The sequence below is a fragment of the Filicampus tigris genome, chromosome 3, assembly GCF_054856515.1.
Source record: "Filicampus tigris isolate MCC_2025a chromosome 3, RoL_Ftig_1.0, whole genome shotgun sequence".
Taxonomy (NCBI): Eukaryota; Metazoa; Chordata; class Actinopteri; order Syngnathiformes; family Syngnathidae; genus Filicampus; species Filicampus tigris.
In genome coordinates, this window is record NC_141219.1 from 27,820,723 (window position 1) to 27,839,547 (window position 18,825).

General features: G+C 41.4%; 1 protein-coding gene across 1 annotated transcript in view; it reads left to right on the forward strand.

Moving 5' to 3' along the window:
• iqgap1 (IQ motif containing GTPase activating protein 1) overlaps positions 1–18,825 on the forward strand; it is a 54,529-nt gene that overhangs the window by 32,073 nt on the left and 3,631 nt on the right. The window contains exons 9-33 of the mRNA XM_086026853.1: positions 502–589; positions 669–826; positions 907–991; positions 1,482–1,645; positions 1,997–2,157; positions 2,256–2,380; positions 2,987–3,150; positions 5,933–6,023; positions 6,118–6,285; positions 8,146–8,288; positions 8,373–8,543; positions 8,798–8,881; positions 10,285–10,356; positions 10,950–11,019; positions 11,104–11,468; positions 12,236–12,399; positions 13,350–13,574; positions 15,694–15,834; positions 15,928–16,012; positions 16,567–16,799; positions 16,912–17,044; positions 17,192–17,294; positions 18,000–18,135; positions 18,219–18,306; positions 18,592–18,801. Coding sequence (XP_085882979.1) covers positions 502–589; positions 669–826; positions 907–991; positions 1,482–1,645; positions 1,997–2,157; positions 2,256–2,380; positions 2,987–3,150; positions 5,933–6,023; positions 6,118–6,285; positions 8,146–8,288; positions 8,373–8,543; positions 8,798–8,881; positions 10,285–10,356; positions 10,950–11,019; positions 11,104–11,468; positions 12,236–12,399; positions 13,350–13,574; positions 15,694–15,834; positions 15,928–16,012; positions 16,567–16,799; positions 16,912–17,044; positions 17,192–17,294; positions 18,000–18,135; positions 18,219–18,306; positions 18,592–18,801 — 3,627 coding nt within the window. The remainder of the gene's footprint in view (positions 1–501; positions 590–668; positions 827–906; positions 992–1,481; positions 1,646–1,996; positions 2,158–2,255; positions 2,381–2,986; positions 3,151–5,932; positions 6,024–6,117; positions 6,286–8,145; positions 8,289–8,372; positions 8,544–8,797; positions 8,882–10,284; positions 10,357–10,949; positions 11,020–11,103; positions 11,469–12,235; positions 12,400–13,349; positions 13,575–15,693; positions 15,835–15,927; positions 16,013–16,566; positions 16,800–16,911; positions 17,045–17,191; positions 17,295–17,999; positions 18,136–18,218; positions 18,307–18,591; positions 18,802–18,825) is intronic.

Here is an 18,825-nt window from a genome sequence, read left to right on the forward strand (position 1 = left end):
GGGGACGAGTCCGTGCAAGTTGGTCGACGTTGTGTACATCCTCAGTAGTGTGCGGTTAATGATGTGCAGATGTTTCATTTGACCATATACGAATGGTGGCCTGAAGCTCTTTTTTTTCTCGAGAGAATAGAAAGCGCTTGTTACCAAGATTGAGGATATGCATATAATTGAATGTGAAGCAGCCTGAGGCAACACACAAAGCACCTGGACAGCATGAAATTTAATATGTATGGTCTTGTGGATCTCTTTGACTTTTTGTGTCGAACAGCAGAAATTAGTGTGGCCTGCATCAAGTTTTAGGGCATTTTATTTTTTTATTCTTACCAATAACCAAAGCATACATGTGACCAGTGAAACCAATGAGTAATATGATCAGTGCACTACCACTTGTGCATTGCTTTTGCCCATAAACCAACTAGTCATGACAGCAAACCCGCCCCATTATTAGGGCTAATGAAATGTATAGAATTTAATGAAATGTATGTCGTTGTTGTCAAACAGCAAATGGAAAATGTTGACGCTGAGAGAGATATCTACGATGAGCTTCTCACCCAGGCTGAAATCCAGGGTAACGTTAACAAAGTCAACGGTGAGTGGTTAGTCTCGATTCAACGGCAAGTTCCTTTGGTTCTGTGGGGAAACGTCACTGTTTTTCTTTTTCCCAACAGTCAATAATGCCTTAAGTGCTGCTGAACAGGCGTTGCTGAGTGGGGATGAGGATAAGTTGTATGAGGCATTGAAGGCCATGGGCATTCAGCACCTGCTGGCCCAGAACAAAGGCTGGTACCTGAAACAACTCCTGGCTGACAGAGAGAACAAAGAACTAGTAGGATGCATGTTGAGATTATTGAATTCCTTTGTCTCTTTGCTGTTAATGGAATCTCATGTAGACATCTTCCTTATTAGGCGTCTCCAGGCCAAGCGCTGACTAAGGATGAGCTGCAGGCCGGTGTGGACGGCGCCAATGACTTAGCAGAAAGCTACTTAAAGAGTATGCACAGCCATCAAACTATCTAACACGCACTCAGTATTAGTTAGACAACAGTATTGGCATTCTGACCACTTGTATTGGTCTCCTGCTAAACAACGGTATTACAGTGTGTTCGTATACATTCAGTGTTTCCATGCCGTAATCCCTTCCAGTCATTACATGACAGGCATCGTCTGTGTTTCCAACAAAATTCCCAATTGGTCTTGCACCGCAGCGCCGATCAAAACAACAGCTGCAGGGAACACTATTAGATTGAGTCTACAAGGCTCTATTTTTATTGATTTGATAGTGTAAGATAGACTGCTGATGCTCCATATTAGCTCATTAGATTATTTAAGGCAGTATTATTCGGTCACCGAATTTTATCCCAGAAAAAATTGATTTTAGCAAATGATCTTCTATTTACATGTGAAGTGGTAGAATATTGACTTGTTTTCAGCAAATACAGTTTGGAACTCCTTCCTTTTAATTTGCTGCCTTGTGTGCGTAGTGCTTAAGGCAGTGGAGCGCATCAACTTTGCCATTCGGGAAGGTGTACCAGAGAATACTGTAGAGGAGCTGATGAACCCTGACGCTCAGCTTCCTGAAGTCTATCCCAGTGCTGCAAATCTTTACCAGCGCGAGCTGGCCAGCTTACAGCAGCAAAGCCCCGAGGTACCCACAATGAAACACACACAATGACACAGAGCACAACCGTAGTGCGCCTGAGTAAAATCTGTGTTGACAGTTATCCCTATAGTTCCTTTCTAGAAGGCGTGCCAATGTTTTCAGAGACCATTTGTTTAATATACAAAATGTAAAATAAAAATGAAACACAATTCCAGGCACTGATACTGTCCACAAATCAATGTGTAAAGCATACGTACTTCACCCCCCGTGTGTAGTGTTTCAATTTCCAGGCACGAGAAACGATTTATTACTTGTTTTCTTTTAAGCTGTGATTTAAACCTTGGGAAAGATACTGTACATGAGCAGCTTGAACAATTTGGGGTGTCTATTCCACAGAGCTCTCTATCCCATCCAGAGCTGCTTGTTGCAGTTGAGATGCTGTCATCGGTGGTGCTGATAAATGAGGCCATTGACGTTGGAGACAGGGCCACCCTTTGGAGACAACTGTCTAGCTCCATCACAGGGCTTAGTAATGTGGAGCCTGAATATGCACAAAGGTGTGTACATGCCACAGATATCAATAAGATAGTAACCATTGTATTGTCAAATGGGATTGCAATGTAATATTGTGCCCGTTGTTCCTTATGCGCCATAGGTACATGGATGAGTTGATTCGTCTTAAGGCAACAGCCAGGGAGGAAGGCTGTGATTATCTCACCTGGAATGACATACAAGCTTGCATTGATCAGGTCAACGTGTCTGTACAGGAGGAGCATGAACGTAAGACACACACCCACACACAAGTACACAAATAAACACACAAATTGCACAAACACTTCATGTCAACTGAAACCTAGATATGATTTTTAGCTAGTAAAAATATATATATATATCCAGTTGGAGGTGCAACAAAAACCGTTTTAACCGGAAAACCGTTGATTTATCATTTCTGAAATGTATTGAGAAACGTATCGAATTGTCTTTTATTGGAGAGAGATATATCTTAGAAGGAATTGGCACTGACAAATTCATTCAACTGTGTGTAAAATAACAAAAAAGTACCGGTAATAGCATCATACACTCTTGAACTGAGCCATACTATATGGAATGGAATCGTAATCTCACTGAGTCGAACCAAACCGAATCGTTCCACTTTCAAATTGAACCGCCCCTGAATCGTCTAACATATCGAAAACCGTATCAAATCTTCTTTTGTGGGGAGATACACACCCCTACTATCCCGACACATGAACTTGAACAACGGGTCCGATATCTTTGTCAGTATACAGTCTCACCCGCAGTATTTACACGAAACGTTTAAAATGCTCTACGTTATTAATTTACAATTTCTTAACATCACAAATGAAAAGCAACCGTGTTTTGTAGGAATTGCAGCTATCGGACTGATCAATGAGGCCCTGGATGAAGGGGATTACATGAAGACTCTGGCCATGTTGCAGAACCCATCAGCCAAGCTCACAGACGTGGACCCGTCGGTAGCTCAGCACTACCACGACAAACTGCTGGAGGCCCGCAGGGAGAAGGCTCATGTAAGATCATTAGAAACACAAAATATTACGCATAGAGCTTAAAACAGTATTTCCATGCAGGTAGTGTGGTAACAAACGCACAAAACAAAAAATGATTACAAATAAAGAATAGATAATGTAGATGAACCTAATAAAGTGGCTCTAATAAACAACTGTATGGAAGAAGAAGGAGTAACAATATGATGTGGTTCCCTTTATCAATATTTTCGATTCATTGCTACTCAGATTTGGTTAACGTCACCTTATTCACTCGTCGTACATTTAGTTGATATGACAATGAACATGGGCATGGTTGTTACCTTCTGTGTTGCGCAGTTGTCGGTTTGTATGCTAAAGAGATGTTTACAACTGTGAAGCTTTGATCACAGGGCTCACAGACGGCTCTGTTTGACTCAGGCCGATGAGCAGCACATGACTCGTGCACTCGGATGAGGTCATGCTGTGATCATCTCTTCCTCTCACTTCCTGTCACTTCCTTAACACTTGGCGGTTCCTTTACATGCCTTTCTTTGGTTTTATTTGTGCAAACTTTGATCAAAGACAAAACTGTTGATACCAGTCTAGAAAAGCAGCTCTGACTCATTGTTCTTTGTTTTGTGTTTTTGCATATGCACACCATATTTGGTTTCATGCTCTGCCCACAGCCGGTGACTTGCTAACCAAAGTAATGCTAAACTTGTTTTCCCCCCTCACGGCGATTTTATACATTTCCCTATTTGAATTTATGACACTGTATTTCTAAAAAGCTATGTTAAAAACATTGGACATTGATCTAAGTACTCCAATTTTGCTGAATTTGTTTTCAAGCAAAACAAATGGGAAACAAAATTAATGTTGCTTATCAGGGCTAAGTCTTCAGCCCACTCATCTCCGAATATCAACAGCAGCATTCACACAAAGCCTTAAATACGTAATATGTGGACTCATGACAAAGAAAACAAAGCGATTAAAAGAGAACTATTTTCATGGCTTTTTGTCAGGAAATAACAAGCACAACCTCCGTAGCTTTGCTTCCATAAAGGGACAGAAAGTCAACTGCTACGGTTGATTGGCTCCACCCATGAGTACAGGCTTCTAGTTTTTAGTCAGGCAGTTGGAGGTGACATGTTGCTGTGACATGAGAATGTGCTTAGAAGAACAGTGCAACGTTGGATTTCTGAGGCTTGATGGGGCCTTGCTCTGCTTTGAGTGAAGAATCAAAACTCTAGCGGCAGTTGTTGTTGGGCTGAAGGTGATATGAGGTCAGAGGAGATGAAACAACACATGCTTCTTGCTGCTTTCCCATTACAGTAGTGCAGTATTAGACGTGTTGACTTTGGCTGTGGCTTGACGTTCTGCCCGGACTTAGCTTACTAACAAGCTCTGAAAAGTCAGCGATCCCTCTGAAACTGAAACTTGACATGCTGCTAGCACAAACTGGCTTGGATGAAACATTCTTCTATAAGTGGATTTGCAGGTAGACTTCTAATGATTTCAAATAAAAAAAAAAAAAAACAGTTTGTGGCTTCTCAGGAAGCAAGCATGAGTAGCATGCGAGCAAAATTTAGGAAGATGATTGAGTTATTATTTTCTGCCCTTGCAGCTTTCACTTCCTCTTGAGTTGCAAGACATGTTGGCAATATGTGGGTTGCATCAGTTGCCTCACTGCTCTGGCACCACACCCTTACTAGGTGCCTCCTGCAGTCATTATTCACCATCTGCAAATACTACGTGAAACACCAACCGCAAACATACAAAGACTAATCAGGTTGAACTTTATCGACTGCAAACATAGTTTGGTAGATTCAGCTACATGCTGCTACAGATGTTCATAGCTGTCTGCACTTTTGTACTTAAGATCAGGTATCGTTTTGACCCACCCGCCCCTTCCTCAAATGCGCACACCTCCTCTCCTCTCCTCTCCTCTCCTCTCCTCTCCTCTACCCTGCAGCACAAAAAGAAGGGCGAGGACTGGAACCAGATGAGGTGGCTGTTAGATTGAAGGCAGCAGTGCATCGTATAGAGGAGGAGTGCGCCCTCTGGAGACACTAATGCGTCATTACAGTTTATTATGTACAGTATCATATTGGTGGGACCTGAACAGCTTTTCTCACCTGGGTTTCATATGTAGTGTTATATATTATTTTCTTCCCCCTGTTGCAACATTTTTTTGTTGATTGTTAAGATTAGTTACCCCTCTTATTGGTTGGTCTGACTAGATTTTTATAGACGTGCCTAATATTGTGGGGTGGGCATAAGCAATTGTGGCCAGCGATTGGCTGGGGAGCAGTTCAGGGTGTACCCCGCCTCCTGCCCAATGACAGCCGAGATAGGCTCTAGCACACTCGACGCCCTTGTGAGGATAGGTGGTTTGGAGAATGGACGGATGGATTTTTGAAGTATTGAAGTTTAAAAAAAAAAAGTATAATAAAATAGCTAAATGCTAACCAAAATCGAACTGCTCATTACAACAACAGAAACACATTGTGAAGCACAAAAACGAAGCAGTTAGGCTAGTACTAGGGGTGTGCGTCTCTCCAAAGAAAGATCTTTCGATACATCTCGATACATGTGGTATAATGAAATTCAAGGACTGTTCGATTTTAAAGTGGAACAATTCGATCCGGCTGGATTAGGTCGGATTACGATTCGATTTGATACATTATGGCTCAGTTTGATTTGGTTCGATTTGATACACCTGCATCTTTTAAATCAAAACCAATTTTCCGATTCCAATTGTTTTTTTGTTACACCCCTAGTTAGTACAAATGCACCCTCAGCATTTTCTTCCATGTCCATTCAGGAGACACAAGATCCTTCTGCTGTGCTTTGGCTGGATGAGATCCAGGATGCTATTCTCAAGGCTAACCAGGACACAAAGGACGCCTTGTTGTGTAAGCACACACATTTGTTCATGCCACATACATTTGGAAAAAGTTTTATGACATTGTGCTATCTTGCTGTTTTATGCTGCATTTGTGTCAACAGTCTCTCAGACTATTCACGCCATAAATGAGGCAGTGGATACTGGCGATGCAGCTCAGACTGTCACAGCTCTGCGTAACCCAGGGGCAGGACTGTATGGAGTCACCTCTGAATGTGCACAGACCTACCAAGATGACCTGGCCAAAGTCAAAGAAGTGAAGAAGAAAGATGGTGAGGACAGACGCAAATAGGGTTACGAATTACATTGATTACATTTTAGTCAAAAATACTGTATATCCTTCACACAGAATGTCTAAAAATGTTGTAGCTCTTTTCTATATAGATAACAGAAACATGACTGTAAAGCGTTTTTTCAACCAGTGTGCCGTGGCACATTAGTGTGCCGTGAGAGTAAATTATCCAATGGCAATTATTACATTTAACGCATACGCAGAATGACCGCCCATGCATAATCCCACTCAGAAGTGCGGTGAGCAGCAGAGTGGATGCGTGCCTGTATAATAGTAAGCAGGTAGGCCCTCTGGGTAAAAAATACAAATGGAACAATAAATAAGCAGGTAGTCATTTGTACTCATTGCAAACGGTGATATATAGTGTGTATGTGTGTATATATTTATTATATATTATTATTTATGTATATATATATACATACATACATATATATATTATTTATTTTATTTAAAAATATTATTAGAATTCTTTATAGGTACAATATACAGTATTGGTGTACCTAACTGCATGAACCCAAATTGCTCAATACAACTACTGTACATTTATGTCTTTACTTTACTCTAATGACTTGTGCTGAGCCAGGGATGGATTCAGCACAGGAGCTGCTGATAGCGAGCCTTGCGCAAACCTCCCAATGAACATCAGTCATGTTAGAATGGTACTGGGACTTCATGTTTTTATCAATGGCCCGAAAACGAGTGCTCCAAATTCCCTCGTTCAGCCGACCAGCAAGCATGACGCACCGCTCGGCCGAACATCCCAGTCGCCACCACAACCACACCAACCGGCAGCCGCAGCCGCAGCGGCGTGTGCGCGAGCGTATCACCCTGGCCTTCCCGCTCTGCAGCAAATTGTAGACAGCCCGGCAAGGAGCCCAATGCAAAAGAAAACTCTCCCTCGCACTCTGTATGGAAATACTTGTCTTACTTGGTCCTTTAATCATTTTTAGACTTCATTATTAAGTTTAGGGTTGATGAAACAAAATGGAAACTGCTTATTTTGCCCCTTTGCGCCCTTGTATGTGCATGGGTGGTGAGGCATGCAACACGTGTATGACTGGCTGCCCTGTATGTCAATCAAGTGACACATTTCATAGGGATGATAGGAGGCAGCGATTGAATTAATGCCATGCAATCGGCTGACACCCCCTTCGCGGGCTACTGGTCGATCGCAAACAAAACAATGGGCATCCCCACAAGATTGTTTTGTGCCTGTGGGAATTTTGGCCAATTCATCCAATCAGGCAGTTGGCCCAGACGGCCTGTCGTGCAATATCAGTCAAGTTCATTCTCGCCAAATTAATTCAGCTTTGTGCACTGTTTGAAGACAAAGAAGCATTTCCCAAACTACTTTCACAAAGTCTAACCCCGAATGCATAACTAATGCATAAAGATGAGCGTCTCATTATTTTTCCTAAAGTATATAGTGTATCTATAGCCAAATATCCAGACATAATAGAGGTGTCCTTGAGAGAACCGCAGTGTTTGTGTGTGTGTGTGTGTGTGTGGGTGTGTGCGTGTGTGCGTGTGTGTGTGTGTGTGTGACCCTAGCACCTGATGTCGTCTACCTGTAGTGGTGTGTGAACACAAGTGTCTTCAGTCAGGACACTGTCAGTGTCAGTCAGTGTCATCAGTGGCATTCTGTACATAATGCTCCAGGTTCCTGATCCACACGCTGCTCGACAAGCATGTACTGCACAACCAAGCCTTTTTGAGCTTGTCCAATCATATATCCAAAAGTTATATTCCAAACCGTGAATTATTACATAAAATGAGCCGACGTTAATTTACGCACAGATTTAACAGTAATCTTTGTTTTCAACTCTGCTATGATATCTAGGTGATAACGGCAGTGAGTGGGTACAACACTGGGTGAAAGGTGGACACAACTACTACTACAACCTGAATACAAAAGAGGGTACCTGGGTGGAGCCAGAAGGTTTCCTACAAAACAACACACAGCTCAACAAGGAGGACATTCAGGTATGTTGTACCTGTGGAGCGCCGCATAATCCCCGCTATTGAGATGTTTTAACTTTTTACATTTTTTTTTATTGCTTCCCTCAGTCTGTGGTTTCAGGGGTAACCACAGCTTACAATCGAGAGCAGCTGTGGTTGGCGAACGAGACTCTCATTACCAAGCTGCAAGCTCGTTGTCGTGGCTACCTGGTGAGGAAGGGCCAAAAGGAGCGGATGAACTTCCTAAAATCCCAAGAGCCAGCTGTTACACAAATACAGGTCAGATCAAGTCCATTTAATGTGCACACAGACAGCCCATGATACAACAGCACAAAACATTTTAGATGACTGTATTTTGTTATTGAAAACATTTCAGGGAGAAACATACTTTTTCATTTTTGACACAATATGAAAAGCCATATTGCAATGTATTGCTGTATCTGTATTGCAACACTTGCTAAGAATATTCTGTAATTTTGAGGCTTTATCACCCACTCCTCATACATTTAGCTCTCTGATCATTTTTTCTCCAGGCTCACTGGAAAGGTTACAAACAGAGGAAGGATTTCAAGGACCGGAAGAAGTATTTAGAAGAGCACAGTGATGATGCTGTAAAGGTGAAATAATAGTGTTATGGCAATAATGTCAATGCAATCAGTAGCAAATAGTAGACTCTCCAATTAAAGTGGAAGTCAACCCCCAAAAATGATTTCCCATAATGTTCTGTGCAGCCCCACTAGTCTAAACATGGCATTCTGATTGATAATTGTGTTTGTGGTTTATAAGTTAAGTAGTAAAATCTGCCTGTTTTTGTCTGTCTCAGGGGGCGGCCATTTTGTCACTTGCTGTTGACTGAAAATTACATCACAGTTGCACAGGGCTCAGGTAACATACAGTCATGGCTCAGCTTCAGGAAAAAGGTGAGCCGTGATTTGTCGTTACCTGAGCCCTGAGCAACTGTAATGTCATTTTCGCTCGATAGAAGTGACAAAATGGCTAAAAATGGGTGCATTTTAGTGCTTAACTCATATTCCACAAATGCAATATTGACGTTTAGACTAGTGGAGGCACATTGAACATATTATTGTATAGAATTTTTGGGGGGTTGACTTAACCCTTTCGTGCATAGTTGTCACTACAGTGGAGAGCTATTTAAAAGTTGCTTTCACCTATATTAATTAACCTACAATTTTTTTACATATTTTTAACCCTTTCATCATTAATTATGATTTAATGTTATTATTTAAAATATAAATATATTTTTTAGTTTAATTAATATAGGCGAAAGCAACTTTTAAATAGCTGTCCACTGTAGTGACCACTTTGCATGAAAGGGTTAAAGTGACACTTGACAACTGACATCAGTACTTTAAGATGTCAGTACTTTAGCCTGCGTCTTCATGTCGCGGGCTTGCCTCCCAAGCAGTCGCGTGCGTTGTCCGACACCGCTTGCAGCCGCGAGATCGAAGCGGCGTCAGAGTGAGGTAAGACCTCATCGAACACGGGAGTGTCTTGAACGTGCGCATCCGACTCGACAACCGAGTGTGTGTGTTCCAATGCGGCCGCATTGGAACACACACTTTCGGCTGTTGTTACGTTCCATTGGACGGCGTGTTGTCGGTCGAAAAACTGGGGGCATTCCTCATCAAAATAAATGTGCACGTCCACTCATTCCCACTTCAGTCTCTGTAAATATCCTGACTGGTGTTAAATGTCTTGCCCGTCCTAACTGTGATCAGCAAAGAAGCAGTGTTTTTATATTTTAGAACTTTTAGAAGCAGTGTGCACTCGTCCCAGCATAAATCTATAGGGTAGGGGGCGCGGCCATTCTCCTCATTAACAAGAGGCGTTATTCATGGAGTCACTTATTTCCTAATTTCTCCCAAATGTATTGATAAAATAGACAACTCTTTTCATTTTCCTGATCAAAAAATATATAAAATGAACTTGTTAGTGAAAACATGGCCATCCCGGCCCCACCATCCCTTTAAGCATAATTAGTGACTCTTTTGTCTCTCAGATCCAATCAATGGTTCGAATGCATCAAGCTCGTAAAAAGTACAGGGATCGCCTCAAGTACTTCAAGGACCACGTAAGTATTACAATTAATGTGTGTGTGAGGGTGTGGGTTCAATGTTCAGTATTGTGATGGGTTACATTCAGAGGAAACATTTAATGGATATACATGTGCTCATGAAAATAAAAAAATCTTAAAGTAACCATGTCAAAAAAGTGAATACAAAATATTGTATAGTTGTATTCCTGTTAAAGGTTGAAATCACATCCTGTGTTCGACACGTTTACCTGCAACATCCACGACCATTTACTCAAAGTCCTTTGGGGTTAGGGGGCAGTGGGCTTATTTAGTATGCCTTAACTATGTGATTTAGATTGGATTCTCTGCTGTTAAGTCATTCAATGTTAAGGACATATTTATATGTCTTGACATACAAATATATCTTTGGGTTTGAATGTGTTCATCAATCAATATTTATTTCACTCACTGACAAGGATGTTTATTTGTCTTTTCACAGTCCAGCCATTCAATCCCAGGAATTTATTTATATATTTTTAAATATTTTTCAAACGTAAGGGTAAAAGAGGGTCTGAAAATGTCTGGCAATGAATGAGTTAAGAACATGGACTATTGAGCGGCCAAGTGATTTTAGATGTTTTTTACCGCAGATAAAAGATGTGGTGAAGATTCAGGCGTTCATCAGAGCGAACAAGGCCAGGGATGACTACAAGACGCTGAGTAAGATGGAAATCCAGATTTTATGTCAACACATGTTTGCTTTTAGTTTTCCCTTGACTAATATCACAAAACATCTTTACGCAGTCAGTGCTGAAAATCCTCCAATGGCGGTGGTGAGGAAGTTTGTCCATCTGTTGGATCACAGTGACCAGGACTTCCAAGAGGAGTTGGAGCTGATGCGGCTCCGCGAGCAGGTGGTCACCAACATCCGCTCCAATCAGCAGCTGGAGAACGACCTCAACCTGATGGACATCAAGATTGGTCTGCTGGTGAAGAACAAAATCACCCTGCAGGAAGTGGTGTCACACAGCAAGAAGCTGACCAAAAAAAACAAGGGTCAGCTGTCCGACATGATGATGATGAATAAACACAGAGGAGGTCTAAAGGCACTAAGCAAGGAAAAGAGAGTCAAATTGGAAGCTTACCAGCACCTCTTCTACCTGTTACAGGTACTGGCATAGTACAACTTGCATTTTGATTGCATCATTGAATTGTGATTTTGTCTGAGATTACATGTTTCAATGGCATATTTTGTCTGTGTGTCTGTCATACAGTGGGTAGAAATGTGTCCACATGCACACACCTGTTCCAATGCCAGGTTTTGTGATTTATAAAATGAGACCAAGATAAATCATTGCAAAACTTTGTACAACTTTTTAATATCTTTTCCGGAGCCTTTTGGTTTTGTGGCAACACTGACTGGGATTTGGAACTATTTAAAATCCCCAAACTTATTATCTGAGGCCCCAGTTTCATCTGGAGAAAAATAGTCCAAAGCATGACACTGCCACTGCCGTGCTTCATTGTAGATGTGGTGTTCTAAATTGGTGATGAGCTGTGTTGTGTTTGCACCATACACAGCTTTTTGGAATTCGGGTCAAAAAGTTGACACATATTTCCACATGTATTGGGGAGTTTCTTTTTTTTTTTTTTTTTTTTTTGTTGCGACAACATGACTTTGAATGTGATTAGCTAATTCATCCCAAATTAAAAGAGTGTGCACACTTAGTTGCTTATTTTTACTTACCCTCTCAAAAGGAAACAAAAGAAAACAAATCAATTCGGTTACCAACTTTGGAAAAAGTATTGAAATTATTATTATTTTTTTTTACATCACAAAAGCCTGGCATTTTAATTGGTGTGTGAAGACTTTTTGTGTCCACTGCACCACACCACCACAGTGATATTCAAACCGCCCATTATTTTCTGTTTTCAGACCAATCCAACATATCTCGCCAAGCTGATCTTCCAGATGCCTCAGAATAAATCAACAAAGTTTATGGATTCTGTAATCTTCACCCTGTATAATTATGCCTCAAACCAAAGAGAAGAGTACCTGCTGCTCAAGCTCTTTAAGACTGCCTTGCAGGAGGAAATCAAGTGAGTAATCTAATTGATTAGGGGCTTTATAGTTAGTTATTAACAGTTCATATACTTTCATATTGAATACAAATATTTGACACAGAATTGAAATTGACTTGTACAATTTATACAATGCGGTTCAATCGAAACTTTGTTTTACACCATGCTACTAAAGAGTTAAATGCAATATTTTTTAATGGCAATGCTCTCAAGGCTCTAAAGTCATGAATTGAGGTTGGCTGTATCAAACATATTAAATTATGTTTTGTAAACTGAAGCACTTTGTCCTCAGCAAAAATCACTATTGCAATACAGGCCATAATAGTTTCAGTATTTTAGACCAATAGCAGCATATCCATTGGCCTCACAATACTGCTCACTCTATTTCTTCTCCTCTTTCAGCCACTTTTAAACACACAACAGACAAACTGGCCTCGCTCTTACTGTTGCCGCTAACGTTGCCGACAGTCTCGATTATCATTGCAACATGTTGTGCATTCATGTGATAGTGCAGGCTTGAAGTGCTTCGGTCATAAGCATAGTCTTTGTTACTCAATTTGTGTAATCATGGTCTTCTGGGCATTAAAAAAAATGTGTCAGTGACATTGGCGTGTCAGGAATTAGGGCACTGAGAAAAGTCATGGGTTGCTTGGCTTGCTTAAAAAAGACAGTGATTAAAACTTTAAAAATATATATATATTAATTCATCGACATAAATGTGTCCCGACCCTAATTTAAATACAGTTTACAACATATTTCAAAGATGAGTGAAAGTTTATACTATTAAGTTGAAGTTTGACTGACAAATGTGTTATGTGAGCCAACAACTTCTGAAATGAAGAGAATTGATGTGTAAGATGAAATACATTTATTATAAATGTAAACATGACATTTTCTGGGATATTAAAGGACTAACTTGCCGTTAAAAAGGTGTTGCATAACCCCCAGCGTTCATTAACTGTCTGCAGGTCAAAAGTTGACCAGATGAAGGAGATTGTCACAGGAAATCCAACTGTCATAAAGATGGTGGTAAGTTTCCACCGAGGTGCGAGGGGCCAGAATGCACTGAGACAGATCTTGGCGCCGGTTGTGAAGGAGATCATGGATGACAAAACGCTAAACATCAAGACCGACCCAGTTGACATCTACAAGAGCTGGGTCAACCAGATGGAAACACAGACTGGAGAGGCCAGGTGAGATAGGAGGAAGATTGGCAGCATTGCAGTTTCAGTGATAGTTTAGCAGATGTTCCCGTGAAGTAGTAGACAAACTGATCCAAGTCAAAATTTAAACCGTGCATGACTTGACTCAATACAATACAACTGTATTTGTATGGCGCATTTCACAACAGCTAGAGCTTTAACAAAGCACTTTACATACAAACAACAAAATATACAGAATGCAACAAGTGAAATCAATAAATTAACATAAACACTATATACAATAGACACCGGAAAAGAGCCAAAAATTTCAGGTGTCAGGTCTGATCAAAAGCCAGCGAATAGAAATGCGTCTTTGTTACGCACCCGTCTACGGTTGGATGCGGAGCATAAATGAAGGTGATTGCTCTCGGTCTCCAAGGGTCATACACGGAACAAAAATGCTGCGTTAAAATACAAGGTTTATTACACCAAAAATGGTAACAGTAACACAAAATAGCCACAAAATGGGTCAAAAATAAAAGGTTGTACAAGCTGACTCGCAAACTAAGGATATACCCGAAACTAATCCGCGGAGCGTCTTTAAACCTGCAGATGTTAGGTTGTGGCCAATCCGCGGAGCGTCTCTCCTGTTGCCACGTCAGCGAATCCCGGTAGTCTCCATAGATCCTGACAATAGCAAGAGCACTCCCACACACACACACACACACATCCAGGCAGCGACCACAGACTCCAACCACACTAACAATACATTCACCCACACACTCCTTGACAAAACGGCCAGGGCCGTAACAGTCTTCAACCGGGTTTTAAAATTGGACAGAAAGGGGGCTTGCCTAACATCCAATGGGAGGTCATGACCATCAGCCGAAAAGGCGCGATCCCCTCTGAGGCTCCGCTTAGTCCTCGGCACTTCGAGCAGCGCCTGGTCCGCAGACCTGAGGCTGCGGGAAGTCTATCTTTGAAGGAAAACAACATGCAAATGTGTTTTTTCACAATTTAAAGCAGTCTCCAGCCATCGTAAATTGGGTGACACAATTACAGAACACTTTACTCTCCCAATTTTGTGCCTTGTTCAAATTCACCTTTTTTGATGGGATTGTCGTGTCTCCTACAAGTCAGCCACTGGCCACCTCACCCCATATGCTGACGGTAGCTGACCCAATGACAAGTACGGATTTTGTTTCCATGACTACCCGGGCGAATTTTGAGTGGCTCCATGTCGAGCTCAGTCTAAAACAAGCAATTGCGAACTGTGAAGTGCCGGCAAGCCTGAGCAAAGACAGCAGGCGTTGTGCTGTCCTGAGTGTCATCAGCACTTCTTCACCAACTTGCTGAATTACACTTGTCAGTTAGCGGGATGGATCCGCATGTGTGGCTCATGACTTACTTGCCTTAATATCCATGGGCCCATTCCCCTTGGGTGTTGTTCGAGGAGTCCACCGTTTTCCTCCGCTCACTCTATTAATGGCAATTGGTCTCAGTTTGACACGATTCTACGCCACCTTTCCTTGATTTCATCTAGCCGTTCTCTCTGAAGTCATCCAAGTTTATTTGCTTTCTTGGTCTACAGTCTGATTTTTTTTTTTTCTTTTTTAAGGTTTCTCTGCCATGTTCACTCTCAGGCATACCTTATTGTTAATATTCTGTAAAACCATGTTTAGTTGAAATTAATTTTGAAGTTTGTTATTGTATGTGGCCAATGCAGTGGACAAATCAATTTGTCGCTGACAATTCAGCAAAATTCAGAACGGTTCTATTGAAAACACTCCGGGGAATGGGCAGCTACAAAGATGAAAACATGTTGATGTTAAAAACTGTTTATTATTATTATTATTATTAGTAGTAGTAGTAGTAGTAGTAGTAGTAGTACAGTATTTCTATACAAGCAATTCATCAGTCAATTTTTCATACTATGTCCCTTTAATGTTTACTGTTTTTCTATTTAAACGCTATCCAGTATTTACAATAAAGGCAACAGTTTACCATTGTATTGTTTTGCTACAGTCGCTGTAGAACTTGTAAAGTCTGTGTCTTGCTATCCTGCAGTTTCAACTTAGATTTTATTGTAGGCTCTCCTTTTGGAAACAATATCAAAAATTGGCAAAAGATCACCTCTGAATCTTTTTTTCTGGCCACACGTTGTCCACAGTAAGCTGCCATACGATGTAACGCCTGAGCAGGCAATGTCCCATGAAGAAGTTCGGAATAGATTGGAAACCTCCATTAGGAGCATGAAGACGGTCACTGACAAGTTCCTTTCTGCCATAATCGTCTCTGTTGATAAAATTCCGTAAGTATATATTGGCTTTAGTCAGATGACTTCAACCAACATACTTGAGCTCAAATGCATGTGACTCACACTGTCCAATGACATGTCCTTTAGCTATGGGATGCGTTTCATCTCCAAGGTCCTTAAAGACACCCTTCATGAGAAGTTTCCAGATGCTACAGAGGATGAACTGCTTAAGGTTGGCTGACTTCATCCCCACATTGTCGTACTAACCACAGCCTTTAAAGCGTCTCTTCAAACGAATTAGAAAAATATTAGGATATACTCATCGCTGACGGGGTGCTCAGAAATCTACCTAGCACTGTCCCAACTCCACATTTTCTGCTACAGAAAGTCTTGGAATTAATCTACCGTGTGGCATTCGCCAGCTGTTTTCCCCTCTTCTCTGTTCTCTTCTGCCTGACCTTCCTGTTTCATAATCATGTCTATGTTTTGTGTCTCTTGCCTTTCTGCTTTTTCCACCTTGCCAAGCCCTCGGTGTTGAGGCGTACCTCTCTCTACTCTCATGCTGCTGTCTCGAGGTGAGCTAGCACATTCATCTCTGTGCTCTCTTTCTCCTTCTGCACAAGCCGTCTTCTGATACATTCAAGAGCCCTTCCTCCTCTTGCGTAATCATGTGAAATCTTCTGAATATTATTGTACAGTATTTTTTTTCAACTACCGTACAGGACAGACGTTAATGGGAATCGTAAACACTGACCTCCTTGTAACGGAACCGTTTTGTTATTTCAGATCGTGGGGAACCTTTTATATTACCGTTACATGAACCCGGCAATTGTTGCCCCCGATGCCTTTGACATCATTGAGATGTCGGCAGGGGGTCAGCTAACCACTGAGCAGCGCCGAAACTTAGGCTCTGTAGCCAAAATGCTGCAGCACGCTGCCTCCAACAAGATGTTTCTTGGAGACAATGCCCACCTGAATCCCATCAATGAATATCTCAGCAATTCTTATCAAAAGTTCAGGTGCGATATTTATTGCTCTATTAAAACAAATATTGAGCATCCTTTTGTGATTTGTTGTTCCCATTTGTGAAATTTTACGTTGTTGCATATTTTCCTCTCCCGCCACACACAGGCGATATTTTTTGACAGCGTGTGATGTTCCCTCACTTGAAGATAAATTCAATGTGGATCAGTACTCCGACCTGGTGACCGTCACCAAACCTGTCATTTACATCTCTATTGGAGAGATGGTTAACACGCACACAGTGAGTTAGATTTTGCCTGACTGTCTTACATGTTTTTAAAGTCACCCCCGTTATTTCCTCCGCTGTAGCCAACAGTTTTATCATCCGAACATAATCTACTTAATTTCACATTTTGTGATTTATGATTTGACTGTTCTTTGCTCTTAGCTTCTTCTGGACCATCAGGATGCCATTGCTCCAGAGCACAATGATCCCATTCATGAACTTCTGGAGGACCTGGGAGAGGTTCCCTCTGTAGAGTCTCTCATTGGTGAGTGGATATAAAACTCAGCTGTGATAAACAAATGATATAAAGTTCCAAAAACCTTTGTTTGGTGAAAGGTAGCATGAGCCAAAATGCAAGCAACAAGTGAAAGTGCCTGTAATGAAAGCCGAGCAAGTTTAGTTGACAACTGAAATTCCACACTCGAAATCACTTGTAGTTTTTACGTACCATTCGTTTTAGTTTAAATTAGTGGTGTCAGTTAAACGCGTTATTCACGGCGTTAACACAACCCCCCCTTTTGATGCCGTCAATTTTTTTTTATCGCATGATTAAGGTCTCCATTGGAACCATCGGCTGCATTGATAAACGCTGCTGGTCATCATGATCTATATATATTTAAAAAATCTTATAGAGTAGAGGAGGCGTTACATCTGCTTCAAAATATTGACAAGTCTGACAATGAATTGCTCGACTGACCCACTGGTGATAGTCGTGGTGTTGTTGGTAGTGTAACACTTAAATGTTTTTCTACCTTATTTTCAAAGGCCATGATATGGCGGGTTACAATATAGGTAACCCGCCTCCCCACCAAACCCCAGCCCAGGCCGTTGACCCCCCGCAAAAAAAATAAATAAAAAGATTGATGGCAAGAGGTAGGCAGCTTTAAAAGTAGGGTCAAAAAAGTTGCTCACCCCTGATATAGAATATTACAACTCTTCACTGATAGGGTTGTTCTGATTTGTTAAACAGGTGAAAATCCTCTCCCACCCGGTGACCCCAACAAAGAGCTAATGGGCAAGACTGAGGTTTCACTTACGCTAACCAACAAATTTGATGTCCCCGGTGAGGCCAATAGTGAGGTGGATGCCAAGACCCTCCTACTAAAGTAAGTTCATACTATTTGATTCTTCTTGCTTAAATTATTGTAACTGCTTCATAAATGTTTTTTTTTTTGTCATGTAATTTTAGCACCAAGAGACTTATTGTGGATGTGATCCGGTTCCAGCCTGGGGAGACTCTGACTGAGATATTGGACTCATCAGCTGGTCGAGAGCAGGTCAAAATACAGCATTTTTGTGTTTTCTCTCAGTTTCAGTGCGTTATGACTGTAACTAGACCAGGCCCACATCAGAAGACAGACAACATATAGACACTACTATATCTGTATTTTATTTGATTGGGACTATTTCCCTGTTTCTGGACATGAATCATTTACCAGACTTAGAGAGATTTATTTGCTTTGAGCACACCAAATCTTGATGTAAGTGTGTGTCTTCGGACAGAAAGAAGTTATGTGCAGGCCGCACTTACTATATTTTGTTCTGTGGTGCTGTGGTTACAGGAAGCAGAATACCAGCGTGCGATGCAGAGGAGGGCCATCCGTGATGCGAAGACTCCAGAGAAGATGAAGCAGGTCAAACCAGTGGTGGACGACGGCCTAACATTACAGGGGAAAAAGGAGAAGATCCGGAGTAACCTGCAGCGGCTAGCAGAGCTCGGCAAAGTTAATCCTGAGAACCGCTATCAGGACCTCATTAATGATATAGCCAAGGTTAAAAGAATGCAATATAATTGT